Genomic DNA, 16,759 nt, shown 5'->3' with positions numbered 1-16,759 from the left:
CCTGGCTGCAGCATTCAGGACAGATTGGAGCGGGGAGAGTTTGGTAAGAGGGAGGCCGATTAGTAGAGAGTTACAATAGTCCAGACGAGAATGAATAAGTGAGACAGTAAGAGTTTTTGCAGAGTCGAAAGTAAGAAAAGGGCGAATTCTAGAAATGTTTTTGAGTTGCAGATAATAAGAGCGAGCCAGTGATCGGATGTGGGGGGTGAATGAAAGCTCGGAATCAAGGATGACTCCAAGGCAGCGGGCATGTTGCTTTGGAGTAATGGTGGAACCGCACACGGAGATGGCAATGTCCGGCAAAGGTAGGTTAGTAGAGGGAGAGAACACGAGGAGTTCAGTTTTTGACAGGTTCAGTTTCAGATAGAGGGAGGACATGATGTTAGAGACAGCGGTAAGACAATCACTGGTGTTTTCTAGAAAGGTCGGCGTGATAACAGGAGAAGAGGTGTAAAATTGGGTGTCGTCAGCATAGAGATGGTACTGGAAACCAAATCTACTGATTGTTTGTCCAATAGGGGCAGTATACAAATAGAAGAGGAGGGGGCCTAGGACTGATCCTTGAGGAACTCCAACAGTAAGGGGAAGGTGAGAGGAGGAGGAACCAGCAAATCATACAGTGAAGGATCGGTCAGAGATAGGAGGAGAACCAAGAGAGAACGGTGTCCTTGAGGCCGATGGAGTGGAGCATAGTGAGGAGGAGCTGATGATCCACAGTGTCGAATGCTGCAGAGAGATCCAAGAGAATTAGCATGGAGTAGTGACCATTAGATTTAGCTGTTAGTAGGTCATTAGAGACTTTAGTGAGGGCAGTTTCAGTAGAGTGTAAAGAGCGGAAACCAGATTGAAGAGGGTCGAGAAGAGAGTTATCTGAGAGATAGCGGGTAAGACGGGAGTGGACCAGGCGTTCGAGGAGTTTAGAGATGAAGGCAAGATTAGAGACAGGTCTATAATTAGCGGCACAATTTTGGTCGAGGGAGGGTTTTTTTAAGTAATGGATGTATGATGGCATGCTTAAATAAAGAGGGAACTATATCGGAAGAGAGAGAAAGGTTGAATATTTTTGTTAAATGAGAGGTGACAGCTGGGGAAAGGGACTGTAGGAGATGTGACTGAATAGGGTCACTGGTGCAAGTGGTCGGGCGAGAAGATGCAAGGAGCCTGCTTACTTCTTCTTCTGTAACTGGTTCAAAGTCATGAGTGAACTAGATGCAGTGGGGGAGGGAGGACAGTGCATGGTATGAAGAGATTGGGAGATGATTTCCTGTCGAATGTGGTCAATTTTTTCTTTGAAGTAATTGGCCAGATCGTCAGCGCAGAGATCGGTCGTTGGGGCCTGCTCTCTTGGGTTGAGTAGGGACTGGAAAGTGTCAAAGAGACGTTTAGGGTTATTTGACAGTGAGGTGATGAGGGTGTTGAAATAGGTTTGTTTGGAGAGGTGAAGGGCAGAGTTGTATGTTTTTAGCATGAACTTATAATGGATGAAATCTTCGGGTAGATTAGATTTTCTCCACAGACGTTCGGCGCACCTGGAGCACCGCTGCAGGAAACGTGTTTGCAGCGTGTGCCACGGTTGTCGCCGTCTGTGCTGAGTTCTTCTATCTATAGGAGGTGCAGCTTCATCCAGGGCACTTTGCAGGGTTTCATTGTAATGCTTCAGAGCAGAATCAGGACATGAGATGGAGGAGATTGGGGCCAATGAGGACTGCAAGTTCTTCATAAGTTTCTGGGTGTTAATGGCCTGTATGTTTCTATAAGTGTGGAAAGTGGGGGTGACCTGAGCGGGATGGCAGTTCTTGATAGAGAATGAAAGAAGGTTGTGGTCAGAGAGCGGGAGAGGGGAGTTTATGTATCATTTGACTGATTTTTAGAAGTGATGAGCGAGCGTGTTCCTGTCCCTGCGGCTGCATGTCTCGCGGCTGGGTAACACATGCAGGGTTGGTTGTTTGTTAGGCAATCCCTGCATGTGGTGTGGCTGTCGAACAGCCGCGGAGACTTGCACATAGTATTCGCGCATGCTGAAGACAATCGGTTAGCACTTGAGCATGCTCAGATAACACCTTATCCGAGGACGTTCGCTCATCTCTATTTTTTTAATTTTTTTGTAGCGAGTGCTGGAGGAAAAAAAATAAATTGTGAAACGATGTTGAATTTTATTTTACTTTTATTTTTTTTTGTCCCAATAGTGTGCTTGAATGAGCGATCCTGCTTTTCTAATGCTTTGGAATACATATAGCCTGGCAGTGTGACAAGCTGCCCAATCAGCCACTCTTCTGGCATGGCCAAATAGGCAGATACCGATGACAGACGTAAGGGTCACTCCTAAGCCTTCGTCTGCCATCGTAGCCTGTGTTCCGGTATACTGGAACATAGAGGAGAATCCGCACTTCAGTGATTCTTTAAAATATTTCTTTATTCAGAAATCATGTTAAAAACTTGCATAATAAAATCCTTAGTGTAGTGGGCTCACTGACGCGTTTCTGGCGACAAAGCGTTGTACCGTGCCTACAATTGCATCCCATGGTGTCGATGGGCTGAAGGAGGAAGCCTCCTCAAACATTTTAAACGCCGAGGTCGACACCGCTGCCGACAGTCGCAGCTGCAGCCTGGCCGTGTATTACAATCAGCAGTGATCTTGTGAGTACAGTGAGACCATCATAGCGGATGTATTATTCATGGTGCAGGAAATAGCGCCATCTCATAAAGGATATATATCCGTCGTGGGTCATTAAGGGGTTAACACGGGCTGTTACTACAAGATACCATACAGAAGAATGTGTGGAGGCCAGCGCTCTGCCTCCTGTAACGCTCCAGTTGTCAGGAAGGTCTTAGTGATGGAATACTATGTAGCTGTAATCACTCATACATTATATATGCGCCTGTGCACAACATGCTGAATAATACAAAGTTGGAGAAAACCTGGTCGCCATAGTAACACAGAAAAAAAACATCAACTGGCAACAAAGTTTTTTTCGCAGAACTATGAATCTTGTGGGTGCGAGCTTTCAGCAGTGCCAAATGCCTGCAGGCTACTACTGTCCATATTCACTGCAGAACGGCCGTCAGTAATGGATTTCTGCCCCGCGAGCCTGTGCTGGAGGCTGCTCCGCAGGGGATTACTGTGCAGAGGACTGACCGTGGAGTGCGCCAGCGGTACCAGTGGCACCGCTCCATATATGGACGTACCCATTGCTATACCCTGACAACAGGTGGCGCTAACCTATGCAAGTCAATATCCTACCTCCTCGCTGGGTCGGAAACTGCAAATATTATTTATCTTCATGATCTATACATTAGTATGATGTATTCATGTTTATGACCCACACAGTGGAGGCGATCTATAATAGTTGGCCAAGCTCTTTAATTGGAAAGTAGTATATATGCCCCATTTCTGAGTACTTATATAACAAAATATGCAAATTAGCTATATTGCAAGCCAAAAGGGAGACGTAACGGCTCGATAATTCACTGTCCAACCCTTTAAGGGGCCTTGCAACATGACTCGGGATAAACTAATCTACAGACGGCTTGTTTTGGAGTTTTTGTGTTTTAGTCTGGATGGGTGAGTGCAACACATCCAATTTACATATTTCCACCCATGAAGCATTGACAGTAGACTCTATATTCAGCTGGTCTCTTTAAGGAGAACCAGTCATCTCCCAAATTGCACCAGTAGGATTGCACTAAGAAAATCAGCCTCTGCTCTGCACTGATGAGGGGTAAATACCCTGGAACAGGCTGTATGTAGATCACTTTCTGGCTTGTCTTTTATCCCCCGATCATGTTACATGGCAAATTAAAGGGCCAGACATTGACTTGTAGGGTAGCCAGCTCTCCTGGCGAAGCCTTCAAGATAGCTGTCTCGCAGAACAAAAGAAAATGTACTCCAAACTTAGCTAGTCTCAGTATTAAAAAACAAACAAACAAACAAACAGTATTTCCCCCATTATTAAAAAAACAAAAAACAAAAAAAAAACATTTCTCCAGTAAAAAAGTATCAATACTTATCATAGACTACATTGCCTTGGAGTTGAAGGAAAGCACACAGATTTTGGATAACAAAGTTGCAGAACATGGAGAAGCCTCGGACCTTCTTACCTTTGACACAAGTTGGTTTGGTGATGACATTTCCAGATCCAATTCCTAGTTGCCCGTTAATGTTGCTGCCAAAAACATAAAGTTTCCCATTTCCTAATCAGAAAAGAGACAGTAAAATGTTATTAATAGGTAAATATAAATTGAGGTATCGTTCTGGAAGTCTTTAGAGGTCGAGTTAATGAGAGAGCGCTCGGCTATGCCCATAACTGGACACCATTGGGATAGGTCACCACAACTAATCTTGGCCACCACTAAAACGGGTTGCCCAGAATGTAGTAGTTGTTTTTTGGGGGTTTTCTGGCCTGAGCCACAAGTATATATGTTACAACAATTATGTTGTTCCAATTTAGTAGTAATAATGCGCCATGTTTGGGCTGCATCACATCTGCCACAGCCACTTCATAAAGGGAGCAAAATTATTAGCAGTACCATGGCCACTTATGGTCAACCCTACCGTGCGTGGTCTCACCCTTAAGGCCCATTTAAGTTCATTTTGATCTGTTAATGAGTGCAAATTGACTATATACAAGTACATATTGGGCTCATTTACGGACCCAGTGATGCAGATCGACAAAAACGGTATGGGGGGGACCATTTTTAACAAGATTGGTCTGCTCCCATACAGCATCCCGTTGACAGCAGCACATGAGACAATATACTGTCGACAATGATGAATTTTATTCCAGCATAAACGTTCCGATCACCAGATGTAAAAATCGTTTTACCCTTTAGCCGAGTGATCGCCAGCATGTTTACACAATAATCGTGAACTTATTATTGGCCAGTCTTAATGCACTTTTACGTCTACACTCAATAAACAGAAAGAAAACAATACTAGGTAACATAATCCAGTTCACACAAGAATAGAAAGCTCTTTCTTCAACACAAAATACAGGAAAAAACACGGAATTTCCACTAATATTAGTTATTAGGAAGTAGCTAAAGGATTATTTCTATCATCATAAATGGATACTGATGGATAGCGCATATAAAAACAAACTCTTTTGCAATTTACTACTTATAAAAATTTGCGTACGTTGCACTGATGCTGGCCAGGATTTGAAGGTAACAGCACGCTTCAGTGATCCTGGCCAGCTTCACAACAGTGCTTAAAAGCTCTAAAGAAATTAGCTAGTAATCACTGTGCATGTACCGCTGTCTAATGGCGGTGGTCGGTCTCCAAGGCAACGAGCTGTAAACAAATATACAGCTCAAGAATAACTGAAAATTTTACTAAGTAAATTGCAAAATTGCTTGTAATTACAAGGTCTATCCAAAAAATACTCATCTATGAGGATGAGAATAACCTTGTAACACTTTCCTGTATGAATTATTTTAAGTGCTGAGCCCGGATCGGTTTGGGCAGTTACCTACCAACATGTGCCAGAGTCGTCAGATGACACTGCGGAATCTCCACACTAACAGCACAATGCAGAGTGAGTTGCCACTGTTTTTTTCCTCATGCAAATAGTTAATACTATAATTTTTTTCTAATCCGGGATTCCTACAAAGGGTTAATGGGGGACCTCTGTCTGGGATTCCTCTGGATTGCGCTACTTTTGCATTCTGGAGATGTCTACAAGCAGTGAAGGAAAGTGAATCTTTTCTTCTCACCTGTAACTAGAGCCGTGTGTTCATCTCCACATGCTATGTACGCCGGCTTGTCGTTTTTTAACCAAAACTTGCTGGGACAATTATCTGCAAACTTGCTTTTTCCAAATGTGAATATAGCTCCAGAATCTGCAATAAACAAGAGAAAAGCAATAAAAGATGCCCCACAAGTCTAATAAGTGGGGTCACAGAAACTGTCAGCTCTATACAGCCCAATAGCACCCCAAAATCTGCAAACCACTATTCTGTACAGAAGAAAACTCACATACATAAGGTCAGAGTGTGAGGGTCGACCAGGGCCGCAGTCGTGGCTGAGGTAAACGGCTCCATCGCGCCCTGGTCTCCCGTCACATGCATTTCACGATTCTCCGTCAGCATACCTCTTGCTCCATTCTTCACACCGCTAGGGTTTCCTCCAGACACTTGTTCAGAAACAGAGACACAGTCCAGCTCAAACTTTAAACGGGTAACTTTACTATTATCTGTTCTCAGTCCGTTCACATCAATTACGGCATACACTTCGTGTTCCACACAGTTTGTCTCCTTCACCTTCCCTGTGCTCTCCCTGTCATCCTTCAGCATGTACCCGGGTCGTCCCGTCCGGCATCACAGCGTTCTCTCCGTCTAGCTTCACCACACTCAGATACTCCCCTGTCCGCTTCACCCCAGACAAAAGGGTATCTGTCCACGTAGCAAGCTGCCACATGATGAACGAGCTGTATTGCTGTACTGCTGTTAGCTGTCTCGCTACCATTTGTGCTGTTATAATCTGCACTGCCATCTGTGGCCCGCAGGCCCTGAACAGCTGGGCTCCTGTCTTAAAACGTTACGGAGCTGACTGCCCTGTCAGGGCTCCCTGGCCTAACTGACAGAAATGCTGAGCTTAACCACAGCTAGCCCCTCCTACATTAACTACTTACACTCTGAGCATCACTATATCCCCACATAGCCAAATAGGGTACTACGCTTTCCCTACAGAAATACTATGAACAGTACATTTGTAGTAGTAAATATATAAAAATCATACAGTAAACCTTAACATTAAATATACATAACATAGATTAAAGGCACGTAAATCATGGTTTTAGTCAACTCCTTACAAGGGGATAGTATGGTTATAAGAGGACTCTGAGTGCCTAATATTATGGCATATTTCCAAACATACGGTAACCTCGCTGATCCCAAGAAGAAACGGACCATGGCGCTAGTAATTATGCTGTGGAATAAGCTCCAAAATCTGAGTGAAAATTCTGCTAGTGTCCATGAACACATCCCAGCAGTGCAAAAATCCATAACTTTAGGTAGTTATTTTCACCTATTTCCCAGTTAGAACCGTTCAGAGAAAAGCTGTGAGACAAGCAATATTGCCATCCATACAACCAACAGGCTTTAACTGGATAACTAAGCATTAAATATAACTAAGCAATATTAAAAAACAATATTTCAATGCTGGATCACAACTACAGATGAAACGAAAACTTGCAACTTTCAATTCAGAATTTCATATTCCTGCACTTGGGCATTCCTCCTACAAGGTGGCATTTTTCCACCCTACAGGGTAGGGTGGCCTATAAGAGAAGGCACCAAACTATACTTACTATCAGTATTCACCCCTTGATCTCCACTGGTCAGGAAGTGATGACATTCAAACCACCAGTCACCTGACTCAACAGCGAATCGGTGGCCTAAGTGGTCAAGTCACTGGCGGTGGGAAGTCATCACCTCTGATCCAGTGGAAACCATTACAGCAGCAGTGCTGGAGCAGGAGATGGATTCTGATGTCGAGTATGGCTTGGTTTTCCAGACACCATTCCCTTTGTAATCTTTAAAGGGGTTATCCGAGACTATTTTCTTACTATGGACCTAAGAACTAACAGGCAGCTTACTACCTGCCCATTATGCTCGCCGCCTATCTCTGCCAGCAGAGTGGTCACAGACTGCTCCTGACAGCGATCTTGCGGCTTAGGCTGACGTCACATCGACAGGGCAGCTGCTTCTTTTCCACTCTACTCTGTTGACGGGGCGTGACTGTCGATGTTATACTGATTGACAGCAGGCTCCCCGCTGCCTAACTGTAGGAATCCGGCTGTCAATCAGGATGATATCGTCAGTTACATCTCATCGACAGAGCATTCTGGAAGAGGAAGAGCTGCTCTGTACACGTGACGCAGTAAAATCACTGGCAGGAGCAGCCGATAACCATTGTGACTGAGCCAGGGCTAAGTAGAACAAGCACGTTGTTAGCAACTGTCTGCTAGTTCTTTTGGCCAAAGTGTAATCTAAAAAGTAATCTAGTCCCAGACAACCCCTTAAAAAATGCACAGAAAACCCCTTTAATCGGCATTGGAGAAATGTAAATCCTTATATATGTTAGATCTGCATGTCAGGTATAGAGAAGAAAATACTCTTTAAAGATCCAACTCTCTATTAGGGGAACGTTCCCACGGTTAAAGGGATCAATTACTAGTAATATACCTGCATTACTGTACAAATATATTTACAATTTCCTAAACATTCTTTATTGGTGTGTCCCAGGATCAGTATTTGATGGGCTAGCCTTAAAATAAGACATCAATATCAGATCAACAGGGATCTGTCACTCAACATGCCCATTGATAAGCTGATTCAGGGACAAAAACAGCTGCCTAGTTAACCCCTTAACGCTCTATGATGCCTACATCCATTAAATAGTAGGTGTCACAGGGTGATCGCAACAGAGAGGAGCCAGAAGACTGCAGTGTCTGATGGCTCCTACTCCTGCGCTAAGAAGAAGCACTTCACCTTCTTTTTAAATGGTGGTAATTTCTTTTGGCAGTACTGGGGTTAATCGGCCATGTCTGGGAGTCTGAGCCCTCAGCTGAGCTCGGTTAGTCACTCCTATCCCTTGTACCATACATTTCCACCATATGGGTTGTGACACAACTGGTCATACCTGAAACAGGGTCTCCTGCCACTGCGGGGTCCCTATATGCTTATCCCACTTTCATTCATTTTTTCGGCTCCCCTGATGAATCCCCTCTATTGGGAGGAAACGTGTAGGAAGAAAAACAAAGATTTGGTGGGTACATTGTAGCAGCCTACACTTGGGAACTGCCCTTGTGAGGACAGGCGCACGACAGGGAATAACAGGGAACCATTTTTTATAAGAGCACTGGTTGAAGCACTTGCACTTTATTTACATGTGTGTTAGGCTAGTTTCACACTAGCGTTTTGGTGAGCTGCGGAGGGCTGTGGACTTCCTCAGTGAAGCCCCGCCCACGGCCGCACCTCCGTGGCTCAGCTCCGCCCACTTCCGCATGCGGCCTGCGTACCTATCTTTAACATTAGGTACGCAGGTTGTGCGGATGTAGAGAAAAAAAGAAATTCCAACCAGCTGCGTTTTATGCGGGCCGCCGCATCGTCAAAACAACGCATGCGGAGGCATCTGCATACATCCGCACGACCTGCATACCTAATATTAAAGATAGGTACGCAGGCCGCATGCGGAAGTGGGCGGAGCTGAGCGGCCGTGGGCGTGGCTTCACAGAGGAAGTCCGCAGCTTACCAAAACGCTAGTGTGAAACTAGCCTAATGTATACTCTTTGTGTCACCACTGCCTAAGTCCAGAGTTTATTTTTATCTTGGCATAAATAAAAGTTACATTTTATATACAGGAATCTCTCCTGGCTGTATTGTTACTATTCCTGAGAGTATAATGAATACTACACTACTGCTGATTCTAGCCACTCCTATCCCAAAATAACCTGGGTCCCGACTGATACACAGCATCAGAGCTAGCTTATGCTACGTTCACATTTGCAGTCCGCGCCGCAGCGTCGGGCGCCGCAGCGGCGCCGCATGCGTCATGCGCCCCTATATTTAACATGGGTCATGCGTCACTGCGGCGCACGCGTCCGGGCGCAGAGGACGCAGCAAGATGCATTTTTGCTGCGTCCAAAATCAATAGAAAAAAGGACGCATGCGGCGCAAAACGCAGCGTTGTGCATGTGTTTTGCCGCGTTTTTGTTTGCGTTGTGCGTTGCGGCGCCGACGCTGCGGCGCACAACGCAAATGTGAACGAAGCCTCAGACTGGTTTCACACTAGCGTTCGGCAGGGCTGCGGATGGCAGCCTTCATCCTCCGTTAAGCCCCGCCCATTTCCGTACCTCTTCCTTCAGCTCCGCCTATCTCTGCATGTGTCCTGCGTACCCTATCTCTAACATTGGGTATGCAGGCCATGCGGATGTATGCGGATGCCTCCGCATGCATCGTTTTAACTTTGCGCTGAACTGCGTCGAATGCAACATTTTGCATTTTGTTGCGGTCAGCACAGCATCAAAACGACGCATGCGGAGGCATCCGCATACATCCGCATGGCTTGCGTACCCAATGTTAAAGATAGGGTACGTAGGACGTAGGCGGAGCTGAAGGAAGAGATTCGAAAGTGGGCGGGGCTTAACGGAGGGAGAAGGCTGCCATCAAAAGCCCTGCCGAATGCTAGTGTGAAACCAGCCTTATGCTGCATGGCTGGGAGGAGAGTTATTTGGTGGTTATATGACAAGGTGTTTGGTGGATGTATCTGTGACTGTTGCTTGGGTTTGTAAGTGTGATATTTCCTTACCCTCCTCTTACTTTGACTTTTCCTCCATCCTAAACTCCCAGATGTATTCCTCTGCTATATGCGTGTGAATATTTGTATGCCTGGAGATTTCAGTTACCCTTGTTCATGTTGCCTTGTTCGCCGGGTTGATGTACTACGGTGCACAGTAGCGCCCCACTTCCCTGGGTGGGGGAAGAGAACAGACGGAGGGCTGATTCAGGAGATAAGGCAATGGTAGAGGCCCAGGCATCTTCACATTCAGAAGGGAGTAGGACTGTCAAGGTGAAAAATATATATCTTTATACCTTTTTGTACTTTTATAACATCTTATACTGTGAAACAATAAGTTTTTCCTATGCTTGCAGATGTAACTGTATTTAAAATGGCTGCCAGTATTCACCTTTACCCTAGTTTTCGTCTCTGAGGAAAAAAGTATCATTTCTTCTGAAATTGAAACTTTAGGAATGTGAAGAAAGGAGGATTCGCCAGGAGACATCAAGACAAATCAGAAAGGACTGAATACTAGACATATACTGCTTAAATCCCGCCTATTGCATTCCTTTTTGTAGAACAATATAGTACTGTGTATCCGGAAATAAACGCAGTTGTTGTGATCGTTGCCGACACTTGTGGACGCACGAGCATCAACTAAGATTGAACCAGCTATTTGTCTGACTCATTCTTACCCGGTACCAGATGCTCGGGTCATACTTTAATTTGGATGACTGGTGAATGAGGGTTATTGTCGTGACGACCCCGACAGGGCGAGCTAGGGCGCCTCCTAGCGTTAGGGACAGGGAAGGAGCCCTGGTCCCAGGTCACCCGACAGCTGACTAGTGACAGTAGGTCAGTGAGTGTGGAGCAGGCTCAGGAGCTGAGCTCACTCCACGCAGGGCAGATGCTGGCTGAGTTACACAGCTGACATTTATATCTAAAAGCGGGGATCCGAACTAGCACCAATCGATGCTGTTTACCCTTTGCTGTTATTGTGTGAAGCCCAGCAGTAAGCTGGGGTTCAAAGGGGACAGGGATTTTTGCTGTATACTGCAATAACCTGGTATTGCAGTATATGGTACAAGTAATCAAATAATTGCAGGTTCAAGTCCCTTACCAAACCTATACAAAATGAATTAACTCATTATTACCTGTGAAAAATAAAGATTAAAAAAAAAAATAAACATATTTGATATCTGTATCTGAACAAGTCTGACGTACAAAGATAATAAATTGTTTAACCTGTACGGTAAACATCAAAAAGTTAAAAAAAAATAAAAAAATCAAAACACAAACACTGCTGTTATTTTGGTCCACCATACCTCCCACAAAAAAAAAAAAATCACTAAAAAGTGATCAATACATTGTAGGAAACTGAATAAATATGGAACCATTTATCACCACAGCTCGGTGGGAAAAAAAAAAACACAAACAAGAACACAGCTCTGTCAACTAAAAATGTATTAAAGTTACAGTTCTTGGAAATTAGTGACACAAACGGCATGACATAAACTATACATGCTTGGAGTTGCCACAAATCGTACTGACCTGGACAATCATGTCCCCAGATTATTTTATCAAGCAGTTAACATTGTGAAAGCAAAACTCCAAAAGACAAATGGTGGAATTGCGATTTACCACCATTTCACCTCACATTGAATTTTTTTCCCATTTTTCCATACAGCATATGGCAAGATAAGTGGTGCAATTCAAAACTACTTCTCCCCCTGCACAAAAACGAGCCCGCATATGGAGATGTTGATGGAAATATAAAAAGCAATGGATCTTTAAAAAAAAAGGTGAGGGGAAAAAAATGAAAATGCAAAAATGAAAATTGCGTCCATTTATTTAGTAGCAGCTGGGCTCGGTATTACACAAAAAAACCACACAGGTCAATTGGCATAAAGAAACGACTGATCTAATGGCCCAATGGAAAAGGCACAGGGTGGGGAGAAGGGGATTTGTAGGCAAAATTTTACAGTAACTAGAACATATTGTTTGTTCTGAATTAAAATAGATGAGGTAAAAAAAAAATCAAAAAATGCTCAAAAAATGGTAGTGAAACTGTTGAAACACAGATATCACCAGTAATGTAGGACTCATTAGCTACCATGTAAGAAAACAGTTTGACCATCATCAGATCTATCAAGACTCTCATCATTGCATTTGTCATATCACTACACCCCACTGCACAGGCTCTGGAGAATCACAATGAGGGTCAGGATGTGTGATTGCCTCCTATGTGGTACAAAGCTCAGATGGATGCAGCACAGAGCATCACCATAGACCTGAGCTGTCGGCAGCAGTGACCTGAGCTGTCAGCAGCAGTGACCTGAGCTGTCAGCAGCAGTGACCTGAGCTGTCAGCAGCAGTGACCTGAGCTGTCAGCAGCAGTGATCACTGGATCACAGCAGTCATTATACCTATAGATCACAGCAATGTCTGAGCTGCAGCCACACATGGCACCTATCTATACATACACATGGCAGGCACAGCACAGGACAGGATGTGTGATCTGCTCCTATGCAGTGCTCAGATGGATGCAGCACAGAGTGTCACCATAGACCGGAGCTGTCAGCAGCAGTGATCGCTGGATCACAGCAGTCATTATACCTGTAGATCACAGCAATGTCTGAGCTGCATACACACATAGGACCTATCTATATCTATACATATGGCAGGCACAGTACAGGACAGGACGTGTGATCTCCTCCTATGCAGTGCAATGCTCATATAGACCTGAGCTGTCAGCAGCAGTGATCGCTGGATCACAGCAGTCATTATACCTATAGATCACAGCAATGTCTGAGCTGCATACACACATAGGACCTATCTATATCTATACATATGGCAGGCACAGCACAGGACAGGACGTGTGATCTCCTCCTATGCAGTGCAATGCTCATATAGACCTGAGCTGTCAGCAGCAGTGAGATCTGGATCACAGCAGTCATTAGAACTACAGATCACAGCAATGTCTGAGCTGCAGCCACACATAGCACCTACCTATATCAGTACATACACAGCACAGCACAGGACGTGTGATCTCCTCCTATGCAGTGCTCAGATGTCTGCAGCACAGAGCATCACCAATTCACCATAGACCTGAGCTGTCAGCAGCACTGAGCTCTGGATCACAGCTCTCAATATAAGACAGCCATATATGACAGCAGTGTCTGTGCTGCAGCCACACATAGCACCTATCTATACATACACATGGCAGGCACAGTGCTGCTGGTACATACCGGGCACCGGCTGCTCCTCCTCTTCGGCAGCCATGCCCCGATTCCAGCGATCCCCCACAAGAAGCTCCTTCACCACCACCAGGTTTCTGCGACCGGAAGTAAACAAACTGCTGGTCTATAGCAACGGAGGCGTGAGTCCATCTTGTCATGTGCGGCCCGACTGCGCCACCTAGTGGACGGAGGATCACACTTCTCTGTATAAGCAGAGAACGTTGCTTCCAGGCACATTGTGAGTGGCCGTGGAGCGACGCGTTTACCGTTAGCGGGGGCTGCACTGCGTTTTTTGACGCCCACTCCCCAGTTTTCTCCTCACACATTGTTTTCTTTCCTTGCTTTAGCCTCTTCTTCCCAACATGGCAATTTCCAATTTTTTTTAACTTTTTTCCTCCATGATCCATAACTTTTTTCCAGTCTTCAGTCAGCATAGCTGTATGTGGGTTTGTGTTGTTTGCAGGACAAGTTGTTCTGATTGACATCATTCTTTTCACCATATAATGTACTGGGAAAGTGCAGTAAAACGGCAAAAAAAGCAGAATTCTGCATCCGTATTGGGGTTTTACTGGTACAGCGTTCATTATTTGGTATAAATGACCCTGCAGCATGATTCTCCCGGATGATACCAGTACTGCGATATTTAAAGGGAACTTGTCAAGTGAAAAAAGCTATGAACCTGCAGATATAGAGTTAATGTGCAGATTTATAGCGTTCTGAACCTGTCCAACACGGACAGTTACGCCCCCGCTGCCGGGAGGAAATGAACTGTAACTGCGCCCCCAGCACTGACTGACAGCCGTCCCTAATGCTGAGCCTGCAGTCAGTCAGCGTCGGGGCCGCGGTTGAGTGGTGACTGAACCAGCTTCATCGCAGCCCCGTGACTGAAAGCCAAAACACTGCCGGGAGGAATAACATTCAGTGCAGGCATCGGGCAGGTTAAGAATGCGATTAACCTTCAGATTACCCCATATTGGCAGGTTAATAGCATTTTTTCACGTGTCAGATTTCCTTTATGAGGTGAAAAAAAAATTCAGGAATTCATACAAATAAAATTTGCTTGTGTTGCCACTTTCACATTTTCATTTTTCAGTCAGTAGGACTGTGTGAGAACGTTATTTGGGTAGGAAGCTGCCGTTTTTATTATTATTATTATTATTTATTGTTATAGCGCCATTTATTCCATGGCGCTTTACAAGTGAGGAGGGGTATACATAATAAAAACAAGTACAATAATCTTAAACAATACAAGTCATAACTGGTACAGGAGGAGAGAGGACCCTGCCCGCGAGGGCTCACAGTCTACAAGGGATGGGTGAGGATACAGTAGGTGAGGATAGAGCTGGTCATGCAGCGGTTTGGTTGATCGGTGGTTACTGCAGGTTGTAGGCTTGTCGGAAGAGGTGAGTCTTCAGATTCTTTTTGATTATTGATACCATTTGGAGGTAGATGCATTTTTCTTCGGTTTTGCGATACAGATAAACTGCAATTATGGTGTTTCGATTTTTTTTTCTCACAACGTCGTTTACAGATTGGGTTGATTAATTTTATATTTTGATAGATCAGACATGCATGGATGTGGTGATACCATATGCATTTTTTATTATTATATCCTTATTTTTAATAGGGGAAAATCGTGGCTGATTTAAACTTTTAAATATTTTTATTTCTTTTTCATAATTGTAAACTTTTTTTTTATTTTTACTGTATTTAATAGTCCCCTAGGGCAATATTGCAGTATAAAGCAAAACGCGCAGTCATAGAATGGTCCATTCAGGAGCTATAGGTATCATGACAGGCACTTCTTCAGCAGACCCTCAGATGTCATGGCAGCCTATTGGCACCTCACAGTCGCATCACGGGGAGGCCAATGGATACATAAAACAACGCATCCACCAGGTTGGACATTGTAAAAAAATAAAGTTTTGTCCTAAAGACCCAACCAAAATAGGCCTATCCTGAAGGGCATAAAAACCAACTTCCGATATCTAGGGACTTTATCAGCCTTTGTTTTCACTGAGTTTGAATGGATTGCCAACTACTAGGATCAAGATGTTTGGCCCCCATAAAATAATAAAGTCTATACTCGCCTCCTGTGGCGGCGCCGTTCTCACAGTGTCAGCACTGGCGGTCTCAGGGCTCCTGTGCGGTTTTCGTGACACGTGACGCCGGTGCCCAATCAGCGGTAACGTCACTGTCCCCACCATCAGACAAGTCGAACATGAAGAGGAATTTTAGGCTGCAGCTGATCTCTCACTTCCTCTACCTGCTTAATTTGACAGGAGGCGGAAACAGTGATGCCAGCGCTGATTGGGCACCGGTGATTGGGGACCGGTGTCGTGTCACAATAACCGTATGCGAGCCCCGGGAGACGGAGTGCCAATACCACGGGAACAGCTCAGGAGGCGAGTATAAGGGCTCATTCTCACATGCGAGAAACTCGGATGAGTCTCGCACGTCAATACCCGGCACTGCACCCGGCACTCAGATCGGAGCGTGCGGCCGCATAGGAATACATGCAGCCGCATGCTCCGCTCCTCTGTGCCAGGTGCAGTGCTGGGTATTGCCGTCCGAGACTCATCCGAGTTTCTCGCATGTGAGAATTAACCCTAAGCTTTATTATTTTATGGGGGCCAAGCGTGGAGTATGAGAAGCGGTAGTCCAAGTAGTGAACAACTTCTTTAACCCCTTTCTGACCTTGGACGGGATAGTACGTCCGAGGTCAGATCCCCTGCTTTAATGTGGGCTCCGGCGCTGAGCCCGCATCAAAGCCGGGACATGTCAGCTGTTATGAACAGCTGACATGTGCCTGCAATAGCGGCGGGTGAAATTGGAATCCACCCGCCACTATTAACTAGTTAAATGCCGCTGTCAAACGCTGACAGCGGCATTTAACTAGCGCTTCCGGCCATCGGGCCAGAAATAAGCGCATCGCTGATCCCGTCACGTGATCGGGGGTCAGTGATGCGTCGGCATGACAACTAGAGGTCTATTGAAGACCTCTATGATTGTTGATGCTGGATTGCTTTGAGCGCTATCCTGTTGTTGGCGCTCATAGCAATGCAGCAATTCTACTACATATGGGCAATCTGATGATCGCTCCTATGTAGCTGAGCCGATCCAGTTGTGCCAGCTTCTAGCCTCCCATGGAGGCTATTGAAGCATGGCAAAAGAAAAAAAACTGTTTTCAAAAATATGAAAAAAAATATAAAAGTTTAAATCACCCCCCTTTTGCCCCATT

General features: G+C 45.0%; 1 protein-coding gene across 2 annotated transcripts in view; it reads right to left on the bottom strand.

Annotated features, from left to right (window-relative positions):
• Window positions 1–13,640, bottom strand: part of RPGR (retinitis pigmentosa GTPase regulator) — a 66,800-nt gene extending 53,160 nt beyond the window's left edge. The window contains exons 1-3 of one of the 2 annotated variants that reach the window (XM_077294769.1): window positions 13,528–13,640; window positions 5,713–5,838; window positions 4,099–4,191 (exon numbers count right to left, since the gene is read on the bottom strand). In XM_077294769.1, coding sequence (XP_077150884.1) covers window positions 4,099–4,191; window positions 5,713–5,838; window positions 13,528–13,561 — 253 coding nt within the window. In that variant the 5' untranslated portion in view covers window positions 13,562–13,640. The remainder of the gene's footprint in view (window positions 1–4,098; window positions 4,192–5,712; window positions 5,839–13,527) is intronic. The other variant, XM_077294767.1, reaches the window with a different exon arrangement.
• Between the last annotated feature and the right edge of the window lie 3,119 nt (window positions 13,641–16,759).

Source organism: Ranitomeya variabilis, chromosome 3 (assembly GCF_051348905.1).
Source record: "Ranitomeya variabilis isolate aRanVar5 chromosome 3, aRanVar5.hap1, whole genome shotgun sequence".
NCBI lineage: Eukaryota > Metazoa > Chordata > Amphibia > Anura > Dendrobatidae > Ranitomeya > Ranitomeya variabilis.
The sequence above is the reverse complement of the archived record's forward strand: the minus strand, read 5'-3'. Positions and strand labels throughout refer to the sequence as shown.